At 42.6% G+C, this 17,333-nt stretch overlaps 1 protein-coding gene across 2 annotated transcripts in view; it reads right to left on the bottom strand.

The window, feature by feature from the left end:
• Positions 1-17,333, bottom strand: part of ASIC2 (acid sensing ion channel subunit 2) — a 648,661-nt gene that overhangs the window by 20,731 nt on the left and 610,597 nt on the right. For both annotated transcript variants that reach the window (XM_075176874.1, XM_075176873.1), the window contains exon 4: positions 770-920. In XM_075176874.1, coding sequence (XP_075032975.1) covers positions 770-920 — 151 coding nt within the window. The remainder of the gene's footprint in view (positions 1-769; positions 921-17,333) is intronic.

Below are 17,333 nucleotides of genomic sequence, written 5' to 3'. Positions count from 1 at the left end.
CTGTTGATATAATGGCGGGGATGGTTGAAGTTTTCTAAATTTCATGTACCCATTTTTTTTCCCCAATAGGGCCTCCAAGGATCCAGACAAGCAGCAACTGATCTAAAGACACCAGCCACAGGTGGAGAAAGTGACAAGAACAGGTAGGAGAGAGCAGGATAGTCTGCCAACTGTCCAGAATCAGGTGGGGCATTTCTGAATTTGGATGACTGTCACGCTTAGTCAGGATTTAGTCCGACTACAGGGACAGTTGGGAGGTATGTCCCGCTCTACACTATACTGCTTGTGAAGGCAGAACTGCGTGCATCTAACAGTAGTGCACACAGTTTTGCCTGTGTATTAGTCTAAAATTTGTCTAAAATCATAATAAATGTCTTAAGTGCACCAGGCCCCCGAACACCCCCTTTGCAGCGCTACATGTTATTAGGTGGGCCTCAGTCATTGGTTTCTCTGGTGGGCTCTTCATGCCCCAGTCCGACACTGGCTGGAAGGATATGCTGAGGCTTGTAGCTCCATAATAGCTGACGAACAAGTATTTGCCTGTACCTGGTCTATGTAAAGGTATTGGAATTGGTTAAGTATTTGCAAGAGTAACGTATGGAGACTGTATGAAGAGGGTGCATCTCTATTCTGTCACAAATCAAATTGGAGACAAGTATTGCATCAAAGTAATATCATGCAACCCTTTTTGTTTGAAAGTTTTAAAGTAAACATAAGAAATTTCTGATAACGACATATATTGCTAGACAACAATCTGCCCACACCTCACCTGGCATGTGCACCATTTTGCAGTTGCAGTTCTCCACAATGTATCTGGTTTCACAGTCAATCCTACAAGCAGAGATACTGTATACTGGGAAAAAATCTGAGCCCAATTCGGAGATACGGCAAATACCCCATGGAGAGGGGAGGTACGACAGCTGAGAGCAGGTGGAAGAACCAGAATGTAGAGAGTATAAGAGGAGATATTGGGAAGAAATATCGAAGTGGTGAGTGGAAATGATGATAATGAAAGAGAGAAAAACAAGAAGAGAGAGAATATCACATACAATATGGTGACCATAATGATTATTGTCTTTCAACCAAGAAACATAAGTATATCACTTCAAAACCAGCAAATGTTATGTGTTTTGGCAGCAATGTAATTATAGCTCACTTTATACAGTGATTATTCCCAACAAAATATTATTTAATCTACTGTGCCCAACCTGTCCTCAGGTTTCAGCACCAGTACAGGTTTTGTGGATCTTCTCCAAGGAGCAAAAGTGGAATTAGTCTGTGCTAAGGTTAAGAGATTCAAAAAATACAGTATGCACTTCAGTGAAGCCTGAGCACAGCCTTGAGAACCAATGGTTAAGGCAGAGTAGGGTTTAGCTGCATCTATTGTTCATTCAACCTGAGCTGTTTCAGATGTGAATGAACAGAGCATTAGCATAATTTGGAAGAGGTATCATTGGTCCCTATGGAAAAGTATACATGATGCAAGCAAGAAAATACAAATTCTCTGTGAAAATGCTGTGTGTACTTCTCCCTAGGGATGTGTGATCCCAATTCCAAGTAATGTTATAGCTGCTTACACCATGTTGTCCAGCACACTGCAGGATAGATAGACGACAAGGGCCATGTGTGCCTAAAACAGTCCTAGGACTGTTCCAACTGGTGTCACCCAAGCAGTTTTTTTATTTATAATCACCAGCCTGAGCAATAAATTTGAGCCTGAAAATAATTATACTTGACAACGTGACCCAGTTCATACAGGATATATTGGCGTGATCCTTTTCCATATTTATTTTCTGACTGAATTATTATGAGTTGAAAAAAACATTTTAACGTCATTGTTTTATTAAGCCCATAGTGAAATGGGTCATGTGGCTATGTATGTATGACAGTGATTCCCGACCAGTGTCACAGGAATCCAGGTGTGATATGCCAAACACCTACAAAAAACAAACAAACATATGTATTAAGATAGATATATCAAATAAGAAATGTTTCTTTTGGTTTCTCCTATATATTGCAGTTATATTTCTCACATTATTTTTACACAGATGTGTCACAAAAATGAATTATAAATCAGTTGTGTCACAACCTTGGAAAATCTATGTGTATGACCTGAAAACATGTATTTGTATTACAGCCACATTATATTAAAATGTTGAACATTCCTTTAAGTGGCTGGAATATAAGAAATAATAGAATGTAATATACTTTTTATGGTAAGTGCACTTTGGTGCTAATCATCCACTGAGTTTATAGCTTAATGCATGTTTGTGTATTTATATATCAATTTATTATGCCTGCATCTAGCAAGAAATTACATTTCAATATTATATTTTTCTACCACAGTCTATTATATGGAGAAGCAGCTGTATGAGACACTGTGTGCATAGTCCCCAGCCAATGCCTCCCATGTTTTCCATCTCTGAATATTTCATTAAGATGACAGCACTGTGCCTTCTTCTAGTTTACTTTAACAAAAATAACTTTTCATCCTTCTTTTCACAAAATGAAGCATTTGAACTTAATCCTTTCATGGCCAGGATAATATGTCATCTTGATGATGAGATCAAATTTTACAGTTTGCTACATCTCTCTTAGGCATCTTCTATGCACTGGTTGTGTTTGTTCTTATGCTTTTTGAGGTCATACCAAGTGGTTTAGACTTCCCAATAAGTGACTTTCAATGACCCAGTAGTGCAGCGGTTCTTTCCTTTCCACAAGTTGGCTTTGATGAAGTACAATAATATTCATCACAGACCTGACAATTTATACAATAAAGGTATTAACTATTATTATCATTATTACCATTTATTTATATAGCGCCACAAATTCTGCAGTGCTGTACAGAGAACTCACTCACATTAGTCCCTGCCCCATTGGGGCTTACTGTCTAAATTCCCTTACATGCACACACAGACAGACAGAAACAGACAGACAGACAAAGACTAGGGTCAATTTGTTAGCAGCCAATTAACCTACCAGTATGCTTATGACTTCATATTTCAGCCATAATGATTTATGCATTCCACATTAAATAAGCCAGAACACAATATTGGGCCAATAACACAATAAACGACAGTTCAGCCTGAGATCACATTAGTATGTACTCTCCAACGATGAACGGTTATCTTTCCAAAGCACATTGTATTGTTTCATTTGATTTTTAAACTGAACTAAAAATCTCATTCAACAATGGACGTTGTTCCAATCCTGCAGTGTGTATGCACTCATGTCCAGCAGTGTCCATAGATCTCTATGGAGTGCGAAGAGTCACAATCTTTTCAGCCGATGGTTATGACAAACGAATAACACAGATCTGAAGGTAAATCTTGTAGAACTTGTATAATGTGTTCACAGAATCAGCATGCTGATCGGGACTTTTTTTTTCCTTCCAGTTGTTTGTAAAATCATTAACTATATCACATTGGGAGAAATTTTCAGCAGTGTGTACCCCATACTTGCCAATTTATGGCAGTCGGCGTCCGGGAACTGCCAGGGGGAGGTGAACATGCGAGGGGCAGGGCTCAGAAAATAGCGTCCTCAGGGAATCGCTGCCTTTTGGATCTAATTGATGCGGGAGGCTGCCATACTCTCCTGGGAGTCCGGAAGACCCACCCGGAATCTGGGAGTCTCCTGAACATTCCGGGAGAGTTGGCAAGTATGATGTACCCAGACTTACAGTGTTCCTCCAGCTTCAGGCAAATAACTAACATAATCTGCAATGCACACTGTGCAACAGAATGGGTCTATAAACACAACATACACAAAGGACAAACTCAGCATGATCTCCTGAATAATTTTCAATGTCCTTCTGTAAAATATCTTCAAACTCAAATCACCATTTTGCCACTGTGTACGGCTAGACTTCCTAGCATTCCCCTCCACATTTTGCAGCTGAGTCTCCTCCCTCTGTCTTCCTACATTGCTTGTTCTCTCTCAGCTTCCAGTGAAAGATAAATTATAACAGGACTGTTATTTTCCAGTCTATAGCAGCTTTAGAGGGGTCATTGCATTCTTGGCTATATATTTAATGTATAGCTTGCATAGCAGCTCATTCAACCAGGTTTAGATAAATTATTATAATGTATTATCATTAAACATGTTCTGAAATATTTTCAAAAATTGATCATTATGAATATGAGTATTCATTCATTTCCTATATTCAGTGTCAAGTACTACATGCTTAGTATCTTTGCATGTTTGCAGTTCTATAGGCTGGACAGAACCTGATTAAGACCCCATGTGGCCTCTGGCATGACACTGGTCTGGGCACCTTCTGTTTGCAAAGCTACAAAACACACATGTAAAAATGGGTTCAAGGAATCTGTGCCTCTCAGTGCCTTCTGGGTCCTATTCAGGAGCTAAGGTTGCCTATTGGATAATCCATCTCTTACTGGATGCTGGCAGTCAATATACAGTATAGTGAAAGATAGTTTGATTACACTAAAACGTAAATCTGTGTCCTCTACTTTGTAAGAGCTCTGCCCACACTTTCTATAACAGACCTACATGACCATCTGACGTAATTCATGAATGTTATTAAAGTAATTCTATCGTTTACAAATAAGCATTGCCCAAGCGATTGTATTGTGTTCCCAACGCACAAAGTGATTTATTTTAGCAGAGGTAAAAAGTTAACAGTTTCAATACATGATTATTATATAATACAGTACAGTACAGCCAATACCAAAAGATACATACATACCGCTACGTTCGCATGCGCTCGCACTGCGCTCCCACGGGTACCAGTGGAGAGTAGTTCACCCTTGAATACTGTGGTCAGAGTAGACTGAAGCTAGTGGGAGCGCAGCTATGATATATATACATTCAGTGTTACAGAGTGAACAATGCAGATGATGTGGCTTGCTTCTATAGGTCCAGACTTTGGGTGGGTCCAGGGTAAACATGTCATAGGCTAGTTCAAACTAAAGAATCCAAAGGTGGGGGTCATCTCTCCAGGGGATGTGCTCCTTTGTTCCCGCCAAGACTCCAGTTACAACTAGTCTATTAGCATTTTATAGTCAGCATCATATTAAAGGTTTATTCCCTAACATCAATAACTAGAGTATGCAATGTGCGATCTCTTCGCCGAATGCACCGGACAGCTGCTGATGTAAAGGGGATTAATATGATATCAGACATGACACATTTCCTTTAACCTGAACCTTAAATAACACTGAGGTGTACATATTATCATAATATATAAATGAATAATAAACTAAATGCTATCTGCTCATAAATTAATGTAGAATAGGTTCAGTATGAATATGAATTATATAAATAACTAAATGTTGTAATGTTAGTGTGTACGTGCGTATTTGACCGTGCGATCGCAGTATGCCACGTGAGTGCAATCAACCAATAAAACAATATTAACCACTATACTTTCGTTCATCCAATTATACGACTTCGACAATGTGTACGTACTGCACAACACATGGGGACTTGCGTGGGGACATTCATGTCTATAGAATTGCAATGATTTAAGATATTTAGTTTTGCTTAGACATTTCTTTGAAAAGTGTATAGAGGTGGCAGAAAAAATAAGCAGAGATTCCTACCGTAATTGCCGGCAATGTGTACGGCGAGATGTTCGCGCCACATCGCCAGCAATTGAATTCCCCCCTAAGACCTTATAAGTATATACAACAAACCAGCTGCTGGTATGATAGAAAATACTTAAAAAGTGAAGTAAAATGTGAAGAAGCCAAGTCTGTTCAATCCTGTCGTCCCCTCACAGTTGGCTAAGAGACGGGTCTCTTGATGCAGCAGGGAAGTGTATTACAATGTTATTCCATTATATCTTAGAAATTTCCAGTATTTACTTACTGTCTGTATTCTCAATGGCCCAACATAGCCCTGTGTCATTTGAAAGCTTATAGATCCAAGGTTATATTTGTGTTATATCAGAGCAGCAAGTGCTATGTATTATCTGTCACAGATACATACACCTTTATGAATATATTTTAAACGGTTATCACTAGAAATTCACAGATTTTTTTTTTAAATATACTGTTAGTCTCAATCCTATTATTAGATAACATCTTATATTATGTGAACAAGTAACACTTTGTTACTCAACCGAATTTGTTATTTACAGTAAGATAAATTTGCTACAAAAAAAGTGTTTATGACAGTATTATTGCGCCAAGTTTTTGTTTGTTCCAAAAGCAAATATAATAAAAGCCACCTCCAAGAATCCTGTGTTTTCACCTGCTGAGGGAGTCTTATTATTATTATTATTATCGTTTATTTGTAGGGTGCCACAAGGTTTCCGCAGCGCCGCACATAGTACAAACAGTAGACTATACAGTAGACTATACAGGGTAGAACAGTACAGAACAATAAACACACAGTACCAGTACTTCAGAAACTCCGGGAGGGCAGATACAGTAGAGATGGAGCAGAAGAACAGGTATGGAGACTGGAGGGAAGAGGGCCCTGCTCATTCGAGCTTACATCCTAAGGGAGGGTAAACAAAGTCAGTCACAAAAGGGAGCCAGTGAATCAAAGGGGAGAGAGATGAGGGGTCAAGGGAGGATGAGCAGAAGAGATGAGAGGTTAAATGGATGGTTGGTAGGCCTTGAGGAACAGGTGAGTTTTAAGTGCCCGTTTGAAGGAGCACAGATTGGGAGAGAGACGGATGGAGCGAGGGAGGTTGGTCCAGTGGAGGGGGGCAGCACGGGAGAAGTCTTGGATTCGAGAGTGGGAAGAGGTGATCAGTGTGGAGGAGAGGCGGCGATCATTGGCTGAGCGCAGGGAGCGGACAGGAGTGTGAATGGAGAGGAGGTTAGAGATATAAGGGGCAGTAGACTGGGAGAGAGCCTTGTAAGTGGTGGTAAGGAGTTTAAAAAGGATTCTGTAGGGGAAGGGGAGCCAGTGTAAGGCGAGACAGAGTGGAGAGCCGGAGGAGGAGCGGCGTGAGAGGAAGATGAGTCTTGCAGCCGCATTGAGTATAGAGCAGAGGGGGGCAAGGTGGGAGTGGGGGAGGCCAGTAAGGAGAAGGTTGCAGTAATCGAGGCGGGAGATGATGAGAGCATGGATGATGGTTTTGGTGGCATCCTGAGAGAGAAAGGGACGGATGCCGGCAATGTTACGGAGTTGGAAGCGACAGGCTTGGGCGAGGGATTGAATATGGGGGCCAAAAGAGAGATAGGAGTCAAGAGTGACACCCAGGTAGCGAAGTTGGGTGACAGAGGAGGTTAGTGGAGTTATTGACAACGATAGAGAGGTCGTGGTGGGATTGGAGTCTGGGCGGAGGAAAGACAATAAGTTCAGTTTTTGAGATGTTAATTATAATAAAGCGTGAGGACATCCAGGAAGAGATAGCTGAGAGGCAGTCAGTCACACGAGAGAAGAGGGAGGAGGAAAGATCAGGAGAAGAGATGTAGAGCTGAATGTCATCAGCGTAAAGGTGATACTGAAGACCAAACGAGGAGATGAGAGCACCAAGGGAGGAAGTATAGAGCGAGAAGAGTAGAGGGCCGAGAACAGAGCCCTGGGGGACTCCTACAGGGAGAGGGGAGGGGGTGGAGGAAGAGCCAGACGTGGATACAGAGAAGGAGCGGTTATCCAGGTATGAGGTGAACCAGGCATGGACAGAACCAGAGAGGCCAAGAGAAAGAAGAGTTTGCAGCAGGAGGGGGTGGTCCACGGTGTCAAAGGCCGCAGAGAGGTCGAGGAGGATGAGTATGGAGAAGTGACCTTTGGATTTGGCTGAAAGGAGGTCAGTATAAGAAGCTGAAGGTCCACGGATCCATAATGTTTCTTCCCATTTTATGGAGCAAGGCACAGGAGAAAATGGGGGTCCTACTTGATATCCCTCCCTCCGATAGGGGTCTTCTCATTTTCTAGAGCCTACATTCTAAGAACCTCCCTGGTAAGGCTCTATGGCAGTGACGGGCAACCTGATACACTTCAGGGGCAGCATGGTGTGACCCTCTCACCTTCAAAAAGGCTGCACATTACCCTTAATCTTAGCAATAAATTAAACCAATGAATTTAATCAAAGAGACATATATTAGTAATGATATGTTAACAGGCATTAAACATGTGTTGCAAGTAAATCTGTTAATAAAGAAGGAAGGAGCTGGAGGCCACAGGTGAACTCTCGGATAGCCGCATGTGGCCCAAAGGTCGCCTGTTGCCCATCACTGGTCTAGGGTTTTCAATCAGAAATTATTTTTGCATTTTAACTAATTAATGACTGTCACTCACCGGACTGTTAGTGCCTCTAGTTTGGGACATGGGTCTCTCTCGCTCTTGCCAGCGCCTCTCCTGAGCCGCGGCCATCCGCCATCTTGACTAAGATTGCGCATGTGCAGAAACCCTGAACTGTTAAAACCTCGCCTCTAGTCTCATTGGTTAATTAATCACCTCTCAGTACTTAAGGCACCTGTTGCCTTATTACCTTTGCCTGTTCTTGGTTCTCATTCCCTTGAGACTCTGAGGTGTTTCCTGTTTCTGCTCGTGTTATCCGTTTGCTGTGGACAAGTCTCCTCTTTACATCAGTAGTAGAACTCACCTGCTACAGACTACTCTCGCTACCTCCGTTACATGCCTGCACCTGGACAAGTCTCCTCTATACATCAGTAGTAGAACTTACCCGCTGCAGACTACTCTCACTACTCCGTTATATGACTGCACCTGCACAAGTCTCCTCTATACTTCAGTGGTAAAACTTGCCAATTGCAGACTACTCACGCTACTCCGTTACATGCCTGCACCTGGACAAGTCTCCTCTATACATCAGTGGTAAAACTTGCCAACTGCAGACCACTCACGTTACTCCGTTACATGCCTGCACCTGGACAAGGCTTCTCTACACATCAGTGGTACAACTTGCCAATCGCAGACCACTCACGTTATCCGGTTATATGCCTGCACCTGGACAAGTCTTCTCTTCTCATTAGTGATGTAAACTGCCAACTGCGGACCACTCACGCTATTCCGTTACATACCTGCGCTGGACAAGTCTTCTCTACACATCTGTGGTGAAACCTACCAGCTGTAGACTACTCATGTCTCTTTGTGATATAGCTACTACTCAGTATGGTACCTATGAGCTGGACTAAAGTCTACAAGTGCCTCTGTATTATAGCTGCAAGTCGCTGACTCTTCTACTGCATTGTTGATTGGTCTTTGCCTAACGTTATCCAGTTATCAAGTACTGGCCTGCTATATGCTACCTGCATGCTAAGGCACTTGGACTCTTCCCTCATTGTATCCTGCTTACTAATCATCTGTACCATCACAGTTCCTCGGTGCCAAGACTCAGCATTTATACTATTGACATTCCTTTCCTCTATTCTATTATATGGTTCCACTGATTCACCACACTACCCAGAGGTCCGCATCTCTGGTAAGTGTAGCTACACCTGGTGAATTCTGGGTAAAACTCCTAGTGCCCGTGACAATGACATATTAATATTTTTTTTTATTTAAAGAGCTGATGTCACTTGATGATTGCTGTTTCATTGGGCTCCTATGAAAAACATAATGGATATATATGTTATCATAAGAGGTATTATATTTCATCATAATTCCATATTTAGATCAAAAAAACTATCAAAGCATTTCTGCTCCATGATGACTATATGCACAATTCATATTGTGATCTGGAGTGTGTATAAACCAGTAGAGATTAGGGGAGATCTGCATTATAAAACCACCAGAGAACTGGGGTCTATACAGTAAAGACACTGGTATTTAGGGAACGGGAAAGGTAGGGGAGCAGCATTATAAAGCCATATGCTGTGGTTTGCTTTAAAAAAAATCACCAGACATTGTAGAGGTCTGCACTGTAACACCACTAGAGATTTGGGAGGGGGGGGGGGGCAGTATTGTAAAATCACCAGAGATTTGGGGGTCTGGATTTTATAGTGGCATCCAGAACATGTTTAGCATTGTATAAGTCACTACTATGCATTGTGTTTTGAATAGTGGACACAAACATACTCACTAGAATGTGCTCTGCAATGTATATGAGTCATTAAGTTCACTGTATAGTATATCACTAGAATGCTCTCTGCATTGTATGGAGGTTACGAAAATATTCTCTGTATAGTATATCACTAGATTGTTTTTTGTATTGTATAGAGGTTATTAGAAAGCTCACTGTGAACCCGCAATGCTTTTTTCATCTGGTTCAGATGCATGCTCACTTCACGAAGTTTGTGGATGCACTTTGAAATGCCCAAGGTGGTAAGAGCGTAACGCCACTTCAGAGTCCAACCTGCTCCACTTTAGGACCATTCCCTTCATTTATTAGAACTTTTCTATTTTTCTCCTAAAATATTGCTAAAATACAGTTTTAGTTTAATTTATGGCATTCAATAATCATGAGAATGAAGGGAAATTGGGACTTTATCTATTACATGAAAAATGTATGCATTCGACACGATCTGATCTCCAGGACCTAACAGGTAATTTTGTGGGAAGTAAAGGGCTGGGAACAACCTCTTCACTCCTTTATCTTATTTAAATAATCTCATCTTCAAAACAAAATGTATTTTTTTTCCATTTTGGTGCAAAAGTAAGCCCACTCATGCACCGAATATGTATTCAGGAATGAACATCCAAAATCCGCTAAAATTCTCCCATCTGTCTTTGCAAACTATTGCACTCCTGCAGACGCTGCAAATTTGACCAACAAATCCATGCATAAAACTTGTGTAAAGTGTAATTGCTCCAAAAGCAGGTGTGTTATGTCATAAAAGTGTATTTGCATTACGGCTTTTGCAAATTTGCAGTTTGAAAAAGACCTTTACTGGTATCTTTATATCTATTTAAAAATGATTTACACAAAGTGTTTTTAGCTTACATCTGTTTTAGCATTGATCCCATTATGGATATTTTCACTGTACTATGCAGCAAAGTGCATTATAAGGAAATAAGATAACACAGTAGGACAGCATTGGTTTTCCATGGCCTGAGATTTACAGATAAGATCCTACATGACACCCAGAGGTTTAGTAGCAGGTAATCAAAGCGGACAAGCTTAATTAAGAAGCAATTCAATTAACAGAGTGATGACTCAGCCCAAGAATCAAGATTATGTGCACATTAAAGAAAGGGGGTTAGGGCATGAAAAGAACAATTCAACTTATCACAGAGAGGGAGGTGACATTATCTTTGATTTTATAGGACTATACATGTTCTTACTTTGAGTATTGCAGATACACAATGACCAAACTAAGCAAAGGATTACATTTTAATTAACCAATGCTGGTCTGGCCTTGGTTCAGGGAAGAGAGGGCTTTTGCCCTATGCACCAGCAACAACGGACCCCTAAACACAAAACAATGATGTATTTTATCAATAATACCCACATGCCCTGTCTGCCCTTGAAAAAAAAATATCATTTTGGCCCCCAGCAATCCACAGCTGACATCATTGATCTTCATCTTGAATTGATATAGTCCACATATATAAAATAAAAAACAAAATAATGACCAAACTGCCATTTGATGTTAAATTAATTATTATAATACAGAATAACTAAACAATTAGATACAAAGGAATTAGTGGCAACTCATTTGTATAATACTGCCTATATTTGACTGGTTGGTTGCTCATACCAATTAAGATGGGAGTTCAATAGTTTTGATTTTTAAGATACTTAGGGGTCTATTTATCAAAGAATGAAAAGCCTTATGGCCGGTGAGAGCAGGTGTTTTTGCCCTACACATCAAGTGGGTGCTGCCAGCGATAGGACTGCTATCACCGGCGGTGTTTCTCATCAGTGATTAGATTCATTCAGTTTCTCCACCGGTAACTAGCAAGGATCTCAGTGGTATGAGTACTGATGTAATCCGAGTGTTGTTATCACCATCTTAGAATTGGCAACAAAAGAAGAAAATTCTGTATTATTTAACTAGGCTTTCAGTTCCACTGTGAAATGGCTAGCGGGGTTTCACATGCCCATATCACACCAGAATGGCTTGATAAATTGATAACAAAAACGTCACCACTCTGGATTACTATAGGAGAGGCAGCTGATAACGCTAAGCTGTCCTGGCAATATTTTATTAATAAATTGTTTTTCTTTTATTCTTTGCATCTACGACATTACCTGTTTGCTTTGTTCAGACAGTATTATGTCCTACTTTTCTAATATGTGCTGATTCAGTCATAGAAAGCAATTACATGTACTATATAAATTCTAAATAATGGAGCAAGTAAAAGCAACATTTCTTTTCTACCCTTTATATAAAATATATTATTTAAATAAAGTGTATTTTAAACCCTGTAGGGTCATTTATCGGTGGGCAGCTTAATACAGCACTTCTACTTTTATGTTGTGTGCCGTTTATCCTTACTACTACAAAGTGCAGTGCAATTATCTGTCTATTTTCACCAGGGTCGGACTGGCCATCGGGCCCTTCTGGCAAATGCCAGAAGGGCAGATGTCTAGATGGGCCGGCCAGACACTTCCTGGTGGCTGGCTCCTGTCCAGGAACCAGCCACCTCGATTACGCGCCGGATGAGGGCTTCTCTGTACCCTCCCTCATCATCTGCATTGTGCCCTGCAATCTGGACACAATTGGCAGATTTTTTTGGGGGTGCCGCGATTTTCGCGGGGGGGGTCGCGGTGAGCGCCGCGAATTTCGCGGGGGGGTTGTCGCACGGGGATGCCGCGATTTTCGTGTGGGAGGGTGCCGCGAGTTGAGAGAGAGCCACGGGGGAAGAGGTGCAGGGAGAGGACTGAGAGAGCCATGGATAAAGGGGTTGCAGATAGAGGGGTGAGAGCCAGGGAAAAAGGGGGTGCAGATAGAGGGGTGAGAGACATAGATAAAGGGATGTAGATAGAGGGGTGAGAGCCAGGGAGGAAGAGGTGCAGGGAGAGAACCAGGGGGGAAGAGGTGCAGGGAGAGGACTGAGAGAACCAGGGGGAAGAGGTGCAGGAAGAGGACTGAGAGAACCAGGGGGGAAGAGGTGCAGGGAGAGGACTGAGAGAACCAGGGGGAAGAGGTGCAGGGAGAGGACTGAGAGAGCCATGGAAAAAGGAGGTGCAGATAGAGGGGTGAGATCCAGGGAAAAAGGAGGTGCAGATAGAGGGGTGAGAGCCAGGGAAAAGGGGTGTAGATAGAGGGGTGAGAGCCATGTATAAAGGGTTGTAGATAGAGGGGTGAGAGCCAGGGGGAAGAGGTGCAGGGAGAGGACTGAGAGAGCCAGGGGGGAAGGGGGTGCAGGAAAAGGGGTGAGAGCCAGGGAAAAAGGGGGTGCAGGGAGAGGGGTGAGAGCCAGGGAAAAACGGGGTGCAGGGAGAGGGGTGAGAGCTATGGAAAAAGGAGGTGCAGATAGAGGGGTGAGAGCCAGGGAAAAGGGGTGTAGATAGAGGGATGAGAGCCATGGATAAAGGGGTGTAGATAGAGAGGTGAGAGCCGGGGGGAAGAGGTGCAGGGAGAGGACTGAGAGAGCCAGGGGGGAAGGGAGTGCAGGAAGAGGGGTGAGAACCAGGGAAAAAGGGGGTGCAGGGAGAGGGGTGAGAGCCAGGGGGAAGAGGTGCAGGGAGAGGACTGAGAGAGCCAGGGGGAAGGGGGTGCAGGAAGAGTGGTGAGAGCCAGGGAAAAGGGGGTGCAGATAGAGGGGTGAGAGCCAGGGAAAAGGGGTGTAGATAGAAGGGTTAGAGCCAGGGGGAAGGGGGTGCAGGAAGAGGACTGAGAGAGCCAGGGGGGAAGGGGGTGCAGGAAGAGGGGTGAGAGGCAGGGAAAAAGGGGGTGCAGGAAGAGGGGTGAGAGCCAGGGAAAAAGGGGGTGCAAATAGAGGGGTGAGAGCCAGGGAAAAAGGGGGCGCAAATAGAGGGGTGAGAGCCATGGATAAAGGGGTGTAGTTAGAGGGGTGAGAGCCAGGGGGAAGAGGTGCGGGGAGAGGACTGAGAGAGCCAGGGGAGAAGGGGGTGCAGGAAGAGGGGTGGGAGCCAGGGAAAAAGGGGGTGCAGGGAGAGGGGTGAGAGCCAGGGAAAAAGGGGGGGCAGATAGAGGGGTGAGAGAGCCAAGGGGGAAGGGGGTGCAGGAAGAGGGGTGAGAGCCAGGGGGGAAGGGTGTTACAGGAAGAGGAGTGAGAGAGCCAGGGGGGTAGGGGGTGCAGGAAGAGGGGTGAGAGAGCCAGGGCGGAAGGGGGAGCAGGAAGAGGTGTGAGAGAGCCAGGGGAGAAGGTGGTGCCGGACATGTGAGAGGGACAAAGGAGAAGATGGTGCAGGGGCATAGGTAAAAGATAGTGTAAAGGGAGAGACATCTTAAGAATGGGAATGTCAGGGATGCAGCCATCATAAAACACAAGTAGTAATGAAGAATGGGAATGCACAGAGGGGACAAGAGTTAAAAAAAATTAAAAAATCAAGCCTTCATACTCCATTCACTTATATTTTCTATACCCCCACTTCTATATTTCCACTTCGACCACTGCCCTCTGTCCCTGCTCCCAACTTGCTGTGTGAGCTGACAGCTGCTGATCACTCCTCGCCCAGCGCGCCCAGTAGGAGAACAGAACACAGGATGCCATAATTAGGAAAGTTCATATATTTTCTTGTGTGCAATGTGATTTTAACCATCCTTTGTTGAACTGGGGGCACTACTGTGTATCCAATGACGTTTAAAACACTATGTATTGCTCATTATTGCGCTGTAATGTTTCTTGCATATTTATCTGTACAGAGATTTTTAATTAAGAGGAAAAATCACTGCTTGTCATAAATTTTATCTGTGATTGTGTCAATATATCTATTTTTGTTTGCATTGTAAATGGTGTATTAAGCTGCTCCTGGGACTCACACTCTCAGTATCTGACATGCTGTACCAATTTTTATTTGTGAATGAGTTTTTGTCTGAGCACTAATGTTATTTGGGGGCACTACTGTATGGCATAATGTTATTTGGGGCACTATTGTGGCATAATATGATTTGGAGGCACTGTTGTGGCATAATATGATTTGGGGGCACTACTGTATGGTATATGATTTGGGGGCACTACTATGCCATAATATGATTTGTGGGCACTACTGCATGGCCAAATATGAATTGAGGGTAATACTATGTGGCATAATATGACCTGGGGGCACTACGATGTGGCATAATATGAACTGGGGGCACTACGGTGTGGCATAATATGAACTGGGAGCACTACGGTGTGGCATAATATGAACTTCTGCCAAAGTCAAGTCCATCATTGTTAAATATGACGGGGACCCAAATAAGTTACTGTACCGGGGCCCAAAATTCCTCGTCGACCCTGCCTGTAAGTCAAGGGGGTAGACGTCTCCAGGTAAATCTAATCAAACTGATGGATCACATCCAATTATCTCTCACCCAACTCCTCTATCCCCCTTAATTTATATACTGTGTTATTCAAAGTGAATAGAAAAGACGCATATCCAGTTACTGTGGTAAAGAAAAAAAAATTTCTCTGACATTTTGCTGTAGTTGGAAATACTTTTAATGCGGCCGCGTGGGTTCAAATGATCATTCAATAGTTATGTTTTTTCTGATATATTTGTGAGAGAGCCATTCCATTCATGTGGAATGATTCATGAAAATTCTGACATTACTATTTAATTGAGGGAAAAGGGTACCTGTTATGTGTGTAAGTACTCTGTTGTTGCTATTTTGGGGGAGATTTGAAAAAAGCAAAACATTGGTTTCCTACAATGGCGCCTGTATAATTGGTGGTATTGCTGTAGTATGGGGTGGCATTGTTGTAGTGTGTTTGGGGCTTAGTATTGCTACTAAGTAGGAGAGGGTATTGCTGTAATGTGGGGGGTGATGCTGGTTGCTGTAATTTGGGGGGTGATGCCAGTTGCTGTAATGTGGAGGTGATGCTGGTTGCTGTAATGTGGGGGGTGATGCTGGTTGCTGTAATGTGGGTGGGTATTGATGTAGTATGAGTGTGTGTGGGAGGTTATTTATTGCTGTAATTTGGGTACTAATAATGTATTGTTATGGTATTTATTGATGTAATTAGGGTGCTAACAATGTAATGTTTTAAGGTCATTAGGAGAAATAAATACCCCCCCACACACACACACTTATACTACATCATGTTATACTGCACCAGCAACGCACACTGCGCCAGCATCAGTGTGCAACAATATAGTGCATGGAGTCCGCAGCAGGTGAGCCCCTGTGCTTAAAATGCCAGGGCTAATTTTTAGTCCCAGTCCGGCCCTGATTTGCACCCACTTCACCTTATTTGCTGCTCTTCCTCTATGTATGGGGTATAAAGGATGTGGAAGCATTGGTGACTTCTTCCTCCTTAAATTAACCTGCGCCTGTTTTCCACTATGTTACCAGTTTTCATTTATTCATTATTGCTAGAAACTCAGGAACCGGTGTCGGTGACATTCAAGTGTTATTTTATTGATTTTTATCATTTTAAACAATGTGTTGCTAGCATGAAAGTGTGCATCTAGAATATGCAAACATTTTAAGTTGTAAGTGGCTGTTATCACCACCTCTGAGTGGTGTTAACAGCCACTTACAACTTGTTTTCCACTATGCAAAACAAGTTGTTTTGCTTAGTGAAAAAGGTCAGCTACAAGTTTGTCCTATCTCCCCCGTATGTAGTACCTTTAAATATCTTCTGAGCATAAAAACACATATTTGCAACTGGATCATCATACATATTGAAAGACCTAATCCAAAAAAATGCTATTTTGCCCCGCAACCTCAAATTTGGGGCAAACCCCATAAAAGTAAGCTCATGATTTCATAACGTAGAACAAATCTTTAGCAGTCATGAATATTATTATTATTATTACTTTGAATTACCCCGCATCTCCTCCAAACCTTTTACCCTCTCTCCTCCCGATCCCTCTCCCCACCCTTAGGATGTAAGCTCGAATGAGCAGGGCCTTCTTCCCTCTTGTCTCCACACCTGTTCTTCTACTCCGCCTCTACTGCATTAACCTGCCTGGAGTCTCTGAAGCATTGGTATTTTGTTTATTGGTCTGTACTGTCTCACCCTGTATAGTCTACTGTTTGCTGTGTGTACGGCGCTGCGGAAATCTTGTGGCGCCTAACAAATAAATGATGATAATAATAATAATAATAATAATAATAATAATAATAATTCACTAGAATGACCTTAGGAAAAACATAGTTGCTACCATTCATTGCCCGGGGGACCTGTTTTTTCTTTACCCACTAAACTTAAGCCAACCAGTCTTGTGCTTGTTAGCATTATTAGTTTAAAACCTCAGAACGTACGGTCGCCTGTAATAATTATAAACTTCCCAGATTGCCTTTCACAGAGGTAGGGTTTCTCCCTATTTATCAAGGGGTTACCCCCATCGTAAATGATTGTGGCTGTACTTGCATTATTCCTCTTATTGCATA

This window comes from Mixophyes fleayi, chromosome 6 (genome assembly GCF_038048845.1).
Source record: "Mixophyes fleayi isolate aMixFle1 chromosome 6, aMixFle1.hap1, whole genome shotgun sequence".
NCBI classification, from domain to species: Eukaryota; Metazoa; Chordata; class Amphibia; order Anura; family Limnodynastidae; genus Mixophyes; species Mixophyes fleayi.
This window is presented reverse-complemented; position numbering and strand designations above follow the sequence as displayed.